At 38.6% G+C, this 12,989-nt stretch overlaps 1 protein-coding gene across 10 annotated transcripts in view; it reads right to left on the bottom strand.

Annotated features, from left to right (window-relative positions):
- Positions 1-3,681: 3,681 nt before the first annotated feature.
- MECOM (MDS1 and EVI1 complex locus) overlaps positions 3,682-12,989 on the bottom strand; it is a 545,991-nt gene continuing 536,683 nt past the window's right edge. For 9 of the 10 annotated variants that reach the window (XM_045788603.2, XM_045788606.2, XM_045788604.2 and 6 more), the window contains 3 exons: positions 9,848-10,084; positions 8,822-9,005; positions 3,682-5,221 (listed from right to left, as the gene is read on the bottom strand). In XM_045788603.2, coding sequence (XP_045644559.1) covers positions 5,087-5,221; positions 8,822-9,005; positions 9,848-10,084 — 556 coding nt within the window. In that variant the 3' untranslated portion in view covers positions 3,682-5,086. The remainder of the gene's footprint in view (positions 5,222-8,821; positions 9,006-9,847; positions 10,085-12,989) is intronic. The other variant, XM_045788608.2, reaches the window with a different exon arrangement.

Here is a 12,989-nt window from a genome sequence, read left to right on the forward strand (position 1 = left end):
CGAGCTCTCCCGTATCCCCCTGGTAGTTTGCTTCTCTGCTTGAATTAAATAGAATTAGATTCTTTCAGCCTAAAGAACCATGTGGATAGAGCAGGATTTTATTTCAATTCATATTTAATTGTAGTAAAATATACCTAACATAAAATTTATTTTCTTAATCCTGTCAAAGGTACAATTCAGCAGTGGCAGGTACAATTCACACTGTTATGTAACCAATCTCCAGAACTCTTTTCATCTTGCAGAACTGAAACCCTATATCAATTAAACAACTCCCCATTCCTTCTGGCCCCCAGCCACTGGCAATCACCATTCTACTTTCTAGCTCTGTCTTTGACGATTCTCGGTGCTTCATATGAGTGGAATCACACAGTATTTTGTCTTTTTGTGACTAGCTTATTTTACCTAGCCTCATGTCTTCAAGGTTTATCCATGTTATAGCGTATGTCAGAATTTCCTTCTTGTTTGAGACTGAATAATAGTCCACTGTGCGGATACACCACATTTTGTTTATTTATCCATCGACAGACATTTGGGCTGCTTCCACTCTTTGGCTCCTGTGAACAATGCTGCTGTGAACATTGAGTGTACAAATATCTCTTTGAGACCCTGCTTTGAAATCCTTTTGGGTATCTACCCAGAAGTGGGATTACTGGATCATAGGGAAGTTCCATTTTTAATTGTTTGCGGCCCCTCCATACTGTTGTCCAGACTGCCTGCACCAATTCACACTCTCACCAGTAGTGCACGAAGGGCCCAATTTCTCCACCCTCTCACCAGCCTTTGTTATTTTCTGGATTTTTTTTATAGTAGCCATCCTACATCCTTTTTCTAAATAAATGTTGCACCAAGGACAGTCTCTTATATTCAGAAATGGGTTCTGTAAAATATAATAGACAATTAAATCCCAGCCTAAATCTCTTGGGGAAGAGCTGGCTGGCTCTCCAAACTTAACTGCACTTGCTTCTACATTTGCTTTCTCTCATGGTGAGTCTGCTAACCATTTTAGAAAGGGTTTAATTCATTCCATGTTAATATTTCAGACTGTAGGTTTGGGGTAAATCATTTTTTTTTTCCAAAAGGGTAAAGAGGAAACTCAAGCCACCTGCTATGAATTTGCAAACAAGATTACTAAGGCTCTTCTCTCATTAAGGACGCATTTAGAATCATTCAAAAAAGCACTGGTATTGCTGGTTCTGAGATAACCTGAATAGAAAAAGCTTGGAACCCGGTGCTTGGCACTCACCTTTCAAACTCTTTACAGCCAAGACTCAGACGCCTAAATGTCTCCCAGGCACATTTGCATCTCTGACAGCTTTACTCTCTGTGGGCACATTTCTTTGATTTGGAACATTCCTTTTTGGATTTTCGTTAGCTGTGCCTAAATCAGGAGGTCTGAGACTCTTGGCTAAGAGTGGGCTAAGGAGCCAGACACCCCTGGAATGTCAGCCAGCCAGTTCCCAGCTGGTTCACTTTGAACGAGGTCCTTAAACTCTCCGGGCTCCGGTTTCCTCATCTGTGAAACAGGAGGAATGCCGCCTATTTCAGACCCACCGTAATGACTAACTGAGGTCACGGATGGGCCCATTCCCAGCAGGACATTGACAGAAGAGGCAGTTAAAAAATGGATAACTCCTTTATTCTGTACGGAGATAACATTGGTTGATGGACATTATCTGAAAATAAAAATATCAAGGTGCCTACTCTTTGAAGATGCTTTCTTAACTGTCCTTAAATTTTTTGAGAGTTCTCAACAACTATACTGAATAGCTCATGTTTTCAAAGGGCTGAGCTTTATTTTCAAACATACATATTTGTTCAAGAAGCATCTCTTAAATTTTCTTTCTAGAAAACATCCACATCTACTTCTGTATAGTCCAGAGTAGATTTCGGTCACATCCTAAAATTTTTCTCTTAGCATAGTGTCTGTGTTTGGGTCTCTGTAGATACACGTATGTATACAAATAGGAGTAGATACATGCATATATTATATTTCCTTAATTACCACCATGAAAATTCTAAAATGCTTTGCATGTGCAGAACTTTTACCAAATATTCCCAAAAACGTATTTTGATTTTTGGACATCACAGAAACCCAGTGCAGTAGCAGCAGAAGCAAGTATTATGACCCTGGTTTCAACAGATGAGATTTTGAGAGGTGTGTGACTTGCCCGAGACCTCAAAGCCAGTGAAGCGGCGGAGCCAGAACTCAAACCCAGGCCTTGGGTTTCCAAATCCAGTATCGTCTCCACCGTATCTCACCAGTCCCCGTAGGGGCACGTGGTGGAGGACTGCTGGCGAAATGAGTGGAAAAACGCAGAAATGTAAGGCTTGAAAGCCTTTTTGGAATTCGGAGGGACTAAGTATGAGCAAACAACTGAAATGTCATGCTCAAAGCCTGACAAGAATTTAGTAGCACTGAGATTATTCAAACCGCTTCAGAATTTATAGGTATATTCTTTAAAAGAAAGAAAAATGCACAGCATGTCCCAGAACCCCACTTTTCTTATGTCCCCAATATTAGATTCTTCTTCTCCTTCCTTATAGACCAGATTTACAGCTTGAATAGATTTCCTGAATGCTTTTTCTTATACATACTTCCTATTAAAAAATTAATATTTATACCCTATATATTTAATTCCTATATTTATACCCTGTATATTTAATTCCTATACTACTGACATTTAGAAAGAATGTGAGGAGATTCTCTTTGTATCTGGCAGTATGGCTAAGAATGAGTAAATGAATGAAGAAATTAGTTGGGACCTATTTCTATGTGTCACACTTATTTATTTTTCAGGCCTTGTTAATACCTCTATAGTCAGCCAAAATTGAAATTCCCATATTCTAAAACAATCGACATTATGTTTAAGGAGCAAAAAGAATTCATAACTGCTCCCCAACCAGAGAATTTATCATATGGAAATAATACCACTCCTCACATTTTAGCCCTGTATGTACATATACGAACACACAGAATCAATTTGGTGCACGAAAATTAAAATGCCACTGCTTGCATTGGTGAATATCAGAAAGCTGGAATCTTCAACAAAATTGAAATAGTGGAAGAAATTATATCAAACCTGATGGAATACGGGACAACTGCTACATTATTAATTTGAAGAATTTGTAACAACATGCATTGACTCTTTTTTTGTCACAGTAAAGAAAGAAAACACAACATTATGACTACACTCTGATTATAACTATAAAACATGATATTTTGCATGTAGACAAAGACTTAGAAGGAATATAGAAAAGTTAAAGGATTTTTTTCTTTTTTGGTCCTATGAATCAGTTAACAGTATTTGTGTAATTAAAAACAAAAATCAGAACAACTTTAAGTATGCACTATAAAAAATTGAGTAAAAAAACAGTAGGTTGCTGTCTGTCCTAACTAAAATGGGTGCTTTGGACATGGAATAAGACCCAGGACCCTGGGGTGTTGCACATGAGCCCTGACTTTGCACCGCACAAAGAGAGTTCAGAAGAATGAGTCAGAATCCCAGTTCCCTGTGGGTCAAGGTCTATCCCTATGTCATCTCAAAACAATACACACGTGTTTGACATTCCATGTATCTATCGGGCATCAAGGGCCCAGACATCATATCTTTAAATCACTGGATCCCTAAGAGAAACTAAAATTGCACAAGAAGGAAAAATATCACACAGTGGGAAAAATAACCAGTTTTGTAAGTCTTTATTTTTTAGTTGCTCCTCCCATAGTAATGCACTGAAAGGCATAACAGTTTATATTGTACAAAGCATTTGAAGAAAGTACCTCAACTTGCCGATTATTTCAAAATGAGATTACAAACAAACAAACAACAAAAAAAAAAGAAAACAAATCTGGTTCTTCAATAAAGGGCAAAATAACTGAATACAGTCTGTTATTTACTTCTCTCTTTTAACATAAGGTCTGGAACACTTCATTTTACAAATAGGATTAACATGAACATAACATCACACAAGCTTGCAGACGACCAGCATAAAATATGGGGTACAGTTTTTAATCAGAAGAATCATGCTTTCATGAAAGAAATTATAATCGTTTATACAATTGAATCGATTTCAGTATTACAAAAACTAAGTTGCATCTATTCGTATTTAGCTCATTAAGAAGGAAACAAAACACAACAAAAAAGGAATGTTAAGAAAAGCCGAACACCATTTGGCACCCCCATACACAGGTCGAGTCACCTTGGTCCTTGCAATTCAGAAAGGGGCGTGCCTCGGACATCAGAAAGTAGTGGCTGACTGGACAGTGCTATTGTAATCAACAAACAATAGTTTGCCAACAAATAAATACATGATACACGCAACACACAAAAAAATTAAACATTAAAAAACAGTGACATGATTGTCTAAAATTAAGATGTTATTACAAGGATTTGGCAAACATTAGTGTAGTGGTACAGCGGTGACGGACAGGTTACTTCACTGACTTAACCTCTTCGAGCGCTGGAACATCCACAGTTTACAATATACACATACCCTTTTCCCTAATTTTACACAATGTACTTAAGAAGGCAAAAGTTAATGGGGAACGAGGACTCCCTGTTAGCAGTTTCTATAATAATCGAGTGTGCATTTCATCCAACTACTTCCATCTTCAAAGGGTTAAATTACATAAAACTTTAACAAAGAAAAAAAATCAAATCTGTAATTAAAAGCAACTGTTCCCAATCATGTGTCAGGTGATCTTGTACAAAAAAAGAATTCAGTTTCTATGGAGTGTTCATTCGTGTCAATGCCGCCATCCCCACGGCCCTCGCGCCCGCCCACAGCCCGCAAGTTGCTCATTCTCACCGAATCACGTTAAGTTGCATTGACCTTCCAGAAGTCAGCAGCTGCCTTTGCTGTGCAAAACAAAATATCGAGAATAAATAGTTTCTTTTTTCTTTCTTTCTTTTCCTTTCTTTTTCTTTCTTTCTTTTTTTTTTAAGCATTCAGTTTAAGGTCACCAGACTTTAAATGAGTGACCCTTCAGGTTTCTAAGGCATTCTGCTCAGCAGTCTTTTAAATAGTCCTAGATGAAAGAGCCATGCTACTGTTGGACTTGGTCCCACTCTGGTCGACCTTGGTAATGTCATACGTGGCTTATGGACTGGATGGCACTGGATTCCGCCGCAGCCCTTGCCATAGTGTGCCACACGTTGGAAGAACTGTGGGATGTAGAATGGAGGGACTCCTTGTCGGACAGTGACAACATCATAGCATATGCCTGGGGTAAAAAGGAGAGACTCGGTAAGTGGCGCTGGAAAGCATTACTTTTAATTTGAAGAATACTGTTGGTGCATCTTAGGGGGGACAGGACTCTGAGTAAGAGCGTCCCTCACGGACGTGTTTGGAAAAGCATGGGGGCCCTTTTTGTCGTTGTAATGATGCAGTGCTACTGCTGGCCTTCAGTGCCTCGGGGCCACAAAAGTACGCGTCCTACAGGACCAAAAAAAAATGAATCATCCTACCCAAAACGCCAACAGTGTCTCCACCGAGAACCACCAGCCATCCCCTGCGCGAGCGTAAACACGCACCGGCCATCCACTGTCCATGCGCCTGCCCGGGTCACCAAAAGTATTCCTGCCTGCTTACGACCAACACTGCGCACACGAATGGGGTATAGCCCGCCCTGGGGGCCCCGCGGCTAGCAGAGGACGCAGTCCCACCGACTCCCGCACTTCGTAACTGAGAGCACTGAAGGTGACACAACTTGCCCTGAGTCACTCAACCAGACCACGGAGAGGCACATGCACAACTGATTTCCGCCCAACTTTTAATCCAGTGGCCTTTCTCTGGTTTCCCTCCATGTTTGAGATATTCAAAGCTGACACCCAAAGACCTTGAAAGCTCAGGTAGATCAAGTCAGCTCTACCAAAAAATAAAACAAAACACAAGAGCCGACAACGTTCTAACCAACTTGTACTCCAGCGTCTGCCAAGCAGAAGGTCCATGGCGACACTGCGCGAAGAAGGGCTCTTTCTTCCCTTCTATCATGTCAGTTCTAAATAACTGTTCAGAGAAGCTCCCATTTGCTGCCAAGTCAAATAGTCAAATGCAATGTTTGGTCTTGACTTGTGAGTGAACTTTTCACTGTTGATTTGCTATTGTTGGTCTCATCCACGGCTACACTTGCTTGTCAAAATGCTGCTTAAGTGGAATCATTAAAGTCCTGCCAAAGACATTCCACTGTCTGTAAACAAAGACAAAATGCCTCTGTTGTTAAGCAGAATTTCATCTCTGAGAGTCATGCTGAGACATGCGGCCAATCTGTGGTTTCTTCTGTAATCATGGCATTCGGTTAGAAAATCTGCCCTTGTAGGCTGATTCTGATTTGCTGGGTCATTGCTCTAAATGTACACATTTGACTTTTATGTAGGCAATTTGTCTTCGGGACCTCTACAAAATCTCAACAGACATATAACAGATATGTCCTAAGCATCTACTCTATGCCAGGCAGTGTGCTAGGCCCTAGGGAATCAATGAAAAATAATAATCCTTTTTCTTTGAAGAGTTTAAAATATGAGCAAGGTGAGCACTGAACTTTATTTTTATTAGGTACCCACTTTCAGAGATCAAGATAAAGAATATTCTGAAATGGTTTAACAAAACCCATTCCGATATTTGGAAAAATGAAAGGAAACCTAGAGAAAATTTTGGACTCCTGGCTTCTAACCTGCCTCTCTTCAACTAGCTGCGTGACCTTGAGCAAGTTGCTTAACCTTTCAAGGTCACTTTCCTCCTACCAAATGGGGATCATCGTAACAAAAATTTGCCTCCAAGGGCTGTGAGGGAATTACAAGCACTAACACAGAGTGCCAGACATAAACAGTACCTATTATCGTGACATTAATTTTTAGGATAGGAATTTTCAAAGAGGATTCTATGCAGAATGCAGCCACTGTTGTATTATTCAACTATCCTGGATTCAATCACTATAAAAATCAGAGTAAATATATGAATGTTTTGAGTAAGTCGTCTAACTCTATTCAGATTCTAGAAAATGGTTAATATAGAATATGTGCCTTTCGGTAATCAAATAAAATAAATATTTTTATGCACAAAGATTAGCTCCCTGCACATCACTGACAGTGAATAACAACTGAATGAATGAAGAAAAAGTCTCATGAAATATAGTTTGCAAAAAGCCCTGACCATTCTTAAACTGACATATATGACATGATCAAGTAACATGAAAAATACGAGAAAAATGCTAGAATTTCTTGTGACGGTACTTGTTAGTCCAGCTGGGCAGGGGCTTTATGTCATAATGCTGGTACCGAAACAGATCACATCTATTATCTCTGGGTTCGCTGACCCATCTGCTTTCAATCACTCCTGATAGCTCCAGGAATTTTTAGGTACCGTGTCTTCTAAGCATTTTGGTGGAATAATTAAAAGAAATTAAAAGAAAAGAAAGCCTGGATCCCCCAGTATCTCTCTGATCAATCAGGAAGGAAGAAGGGGATACCAAGGGTTTTAAAAAATACTAGCTACCTCTAACGGTTATGTCCAGGTAAAAATGAGATGTCTACTATGGCTAATTTACATTCAATGTTAGAAACTGAAAAATGAATTTTTATCCCCATTGAATCATACAGCGGGATGAGAGGTCTTAGCTATGGTCTCCATCACCCCATTTTACAGTGAAGGAGTGGCACCCACAGTCATGAAGGATGCTCTTAGGTTCACGCAGCTGGCGACTCCAGCGCTGAGGCGGCTGCTTTCGCTTCCACTCAGGAAGAACATTCATTTGCCGATTCCCATACAAGGCACCTCAGGTTTTCACTGAGCTGACTGATAGTTAAGAATTTATATTATCCCACTAGCACATGTTTTTCCCACCTTGGTTGAGATATGACCACATTTGGTGCTAAGAGCAGCCCAAAACATCTCAGCCAGATAGGAAATCATTTCTAAATGTACAAGCCAATAAAGTCACGTGGTTTGATACGTCAGGCCACCTCTGAAATGGGCTCACGATCAATTAATTAGACCAAAGTGACCAACAAATATGGTAATAACAGGAAGTTTCTTTTCTTCTTCTTCTTCCTTTTTTTTTCTGTAATTGACCTGAATGAAATGAACAACGTGGTTGAGTGTGGATGTCGGCAGAAAATACTGCTTCCTTTATTTAGTGATGAACTGAGGCTCTTTTAATTGGTATTTACGGATCCTTAAATGGATTTATTTTTGTTTCCACAGTGCTGATAGAACTCTGTAGAGCCCAATGAACTTGGGTACTATTCATTCATTCATTCATTCATTCATTCATTCATTCATTCAATTAAAAACTAATAGGTTTTATTTCCAGATCTGCCGGGAAGTTGCTGCAGACTTTGGGCAACTCATTTCATCTCTGGTCCTCAGTTTACTCCTAAATGCTATAATAAGATGACTTGTTAATTAACTACATTTAATAAGGGACCCCAAAAAAATGGAGGGCAGGATTCACATTCCAGAAGTCTGGAAATATAATTAGGTTGACAAGAATGACAGATGCAAAGCAATTAGAAAATCACTCTGAAGTCATACAGAAACAGGTGCAAACATTACAGACTAGCTCTGCAGAAGTAGGAGAACTGCAAAGTAAAGGAAAAGCTCCTGGAGGAGAAGGTTTGTCACGGAGGCGTCCGTGCGGAGTGCAGCCATGTGCACGGCTGTACTGCTTAACCCTTTCGGATTTGGTCACAGGGCCAAGGTAGGAACATTGTGAGTAAAGCATCTGAACCTGTCAGATTCTAGAGCATTGCCCAGACAGACTATCTGCCTTGCGGCGCCCGAGGCACGCTGTCGCCATGACGCTGTGCTGCAGGAGAACAGGTACCTGTGATTTGGACTTTCTGTGTAACGGCTGTTTAAGTTCCTCCGGCACATGGGAAGCACTAAAAGAAGACAGCTCAGCTTCAGAATATTGATTATCTTCCAGTTTCCTCATTTTGAGGCTATCTGTGAAGTGCCTTATATGATCTAGAGCAGAAAGTCCAGTTTTATATTCTTCCTCTTTATACCTAAAATGAACCAATGGGAAAGCACAGAGGGTTTTTGTTTCTTTCTCAGTTTGTTATCCAACCAAATCACTTTTCATCTGAATCCATACAGCTGTCAAACTTCCTACCATATTCGCAGTATCAAGAAGCATGCATCCATTACTGGGTTCTTTAAAGTCTCTACACATATCATATCTTAAAAACACATTCGTTTTAAGATTCTTCATAACTAAAGCAAGTGTCTATAAGAGGTAAAGTCAACGATGTGGAATCAGCAATGCAGCGGAGACACAATTTATAGGTTTATAATGTCCATTTGAAATAAAGCCAGTGATGATAGTATTTTGTGAGCACCACTCTCCATATGAAAATAGAATATTCCTACAAATTTAACTATTTGGCTAGTTTTTTCCATTTAAAAACCTACCTGTATAGGTTACATATATATCAAATTACGTGAAATTTATCTCACTAATATTTGACTAATAATGTACCAGATTTTTGAATGAATTAGATAATGTTGAAATCTCTATTTTTCTTTGAGTTCTACAGGTAGAGTCTAAATAAATGATGGGGTACTCGTCCAATTTTCATTTACCCTTCTCATCTCAGGTTAATCAGGGTTCCACAAACACCGATGCATTTGTATCCTTGTGGATTATCTTGGTGGCTACCTTGTTTTCACCTATTCAAAATGAATCCACCAAATACACCTTGCTAATTCAAATGTATGTCTTATGAATCATTACTCATCAACTGCCATGTCCTGAAATGTTGCCCTAATGGAAAAACAGAGCAGAAGGAATTGCAACCATGTACGTATCTACTCCTCCTTATTTACTAATGTCGCCCCCGGTGCTCACCTCACTGGGGACGCTTTGCAACTCATCTCCAGGGCGCTGGCTTCTTCATAGTCATCCTCAGGGTTTCCTTCATGTAAATTGCTTGTCCCTGGCTCTTTTCCCGTTTTTCCAGTAATATCGTTGTCATCGTCCTCCTCATCTAACAACACCTCCTCTTCTACTTCTTCATCATCCAGTAAATCTGAATTTTGGCTGGTCACCAAAGCTTTCTCATCCTTAAAATGACTGCCGTTCATCCTTTCAAAGGCATAAAAAAAGAAGCAGGTCCTATTATTGGTTTTACTTTTAAATGGGCAGTTAGCTCTCTTCTCATGTCTTCCCAACAACAGTTTAGATTTTTAGCACTTCTACAGTAAATTTCTATTGTTTATGCTTTATGGCAACCATGGGAAAGTAATGTAACTTTACGAATGAGAAAATGAATAAAATCATAATTGGGTGATTATTTAGAGGATAAATGGAGCTCTGGCAGAGCTGGACAAACAGTCTCGGGCTCCTATTCCTTATCAGACCCTCTCCTGATAAATGATATTGTTATATATCACATAAGAAGCATACAACTGTTTTCTCCACATAATGTTACCTAATTACTATATAAGTGCCCACCATTTAAAATAATAGGTTTCTGGAAAATTCATATCCCTGAAGAACACTGACAAAAACTTCAACACACACGCCTAAAGTAGATCTCGCAGTTCAAAGAAAATGTTAAGATAGCTGTCAGGGACTACGTGGTATTTGATATTTCTAGGTGACATTTGTGGTGCATGCCACTTAGACATCCTGCTCAAACTTGGAAGTGATTGAGAGCTCACCTACTTGTACTGTTTTCAAATTATTCTTGATAGTCTGAATGTAAAAAGTTCCCTGTTCCCCAGAAGAACATCAGGGTGGGCAATTATCTAAAAATGCAATTGTGCAAATATCTTTTGAAGCTTACTTAGCATACATGTCTAATGTGATACAAAAGAAGAACATTATATTTTAAAAGTCATTTGTAATACTTTAGTTTGTGGTCGTACGGACTGTAGTATGTGATTCAAAAGTTTAATTATAAAAAAGGGTTTAATTACATAGAAGTCTCAATTTAATACATTTGAGAGCATTTACATAAAAGTAGGACAAATTTCTCAGGCTTTAAAATAAGCATAAAGAATGTATAAACTGAGGGGTGCCTGGGTGGCTCAGTCGGTTAAGTGCTCAACTCTTGGTTTTGGCTCAGGTCATGATCTCGGGGTCATGAGATCGAGCCCCCCACGTCAGGCTCCACACTCAGCTCAGAGTCTGCTGGTCCCTCTCCCTCCCCACCTTGTGCTCTCTCTCTCTAAAATAAATAAAATCTTCAAAAAAAAGAATGTATAAATTGAATTTAAGTTTCATTGTAACATTTAAAAATCAAAATTAACTTCATTCCAAATTGATTACAGATGCTGTGAACTTAGAGTATCTCCTCCTAACCTCCTCTTTTTCACGCTCCATGACCAGGAAAGTTAAGGCACTTCCCCAAGTTCAGAAAGCTTGTTGAAATTTAAGTTATTCCTACAGAAATGTATGCTATTAACATTTAATGGAACTATTTTTCAGATTATGGAAGATCAGGTATAAGCAATGTACCCCATCACTTTCCCATGTAAAAAAAAGAGTATAATTTAATATTTAGATTTCCTGGGGTCAATAAATAAATAAACAAAACAATGTTGGTTGTGACAGATGCACGCAGTAAAAATCTTAAAAACAGTTGTATTATCATTCTTCATCTTTTTTATACAGCCAATCTCTTAACCACTTTTATCAAAGAATGACAAAAACATGTTTTGCACAGACATAAATTATTAGTTTCCAGATACACTGCCAACTTGCTAGCTTGAATGGATTGAAATTGTTATTTTTTAAAATGAAAGAAAAAGTAAAAGAACAAAAGAATGCATGGATGAAAACCAAAAGTAACAAAGCCAACATGATTAAGAAAACCTATTTGTTAATTATGCTTTCAAATGTGGCAATTTATGGGGGATAAATTATTCATCAAAAGTACCCCGATTGGAGTTGAGGGGGGAAGTTAAATGACCCAACCTTCTTACTTCTGTGCTGTTTGGACATGTTGAAGCCAGATGTTACAGCTCTATGCGGGCTCACAAATCCCCAAGCAAAGGCTAGGAAATCTGAAAAGGCATCTCAGAACCCAAATGGTGGTTTTTGTTCAACATTTCTTATTTGTATCATGTAAACGTCATTACCAAAATGTAAGACGGTGACTCCCTTACTCGTTCTTACTACTTTGTATTTCTGACCACCTGCTCATGTCCCTCCCTCCCTCCCTCCCTCCTCTCTCTCTGTCTCTCTTTTACACACACACACACACACACACACACACACACACACACACACACAAATGGGCAAGCGCAAAAAGTCATAGCTCTTATCAGACTTCTTAGAAGCTGGGAAGGGTCATGTAATAGCAGATCTTCTCTCCTTTTTCCCCTAAATATACTTTTATAATATAAGTTGAAGAACAGAAGTGGCCATATATCTTTGTTATCTGGAGAGATAACGTTTATTTGAAGCTTGGCTTAATGTAAAAACTACCTAAAACAATTATTTGACTTTTAACAGCATCAAAAAATAGAGGACACTAACAGTAATACTGGGGTGATGAAAAGTAATGGAGCTTTCATTAACTAATTTCATTTGACATTAGAATTGACTAAGCAGCATCCCAGTTGAATAGGCTTTTGGATAGTTATGTTCAAAAAAATCTAGTTCTCAGTATCAGATATTTAATTATAACTTAGAGATAAGAAAAATTAAATCTGGTAGTTTTGGTAAAATATTGTTTCATTAACATCACATAAAATGTAAATACTAGATAAGTATTACTATTATCAGCAGCATTAAAAGTTCTTCCTTATGGATTAAGCCATATACTATGCTTGATGCTGATGGTGACGAGAGGCAGGCAGGGCACCAGGTCACTAAAAACAAGGGTGATCATACTCAGTGAAACAAACATGCTGGGATTAAATGAATATGCACCTGAGAGAATATAGGTGGTGACAGAATCATATCAAGAAGTCTCAACTGCTTTTTAGGTAAAATATATTTAAATGATTTTCAATAGGTATTTTATATACAGATATGTACG

Source organism: Ursus americanus, chromosome 4 (assembly GCF_024610735.1).
Source record: "Ursus americanus isolate L20-20 chromosome 4, mUrsAme1.1.p, whole genome shotgun sequence".
Taxonomy (NCBI): domain Eukaryota; kingdom Metazoa; phylum Chordata; class Mammalia; order Carnivora; family Ursidae; genus Ursus; species Ursus americanus.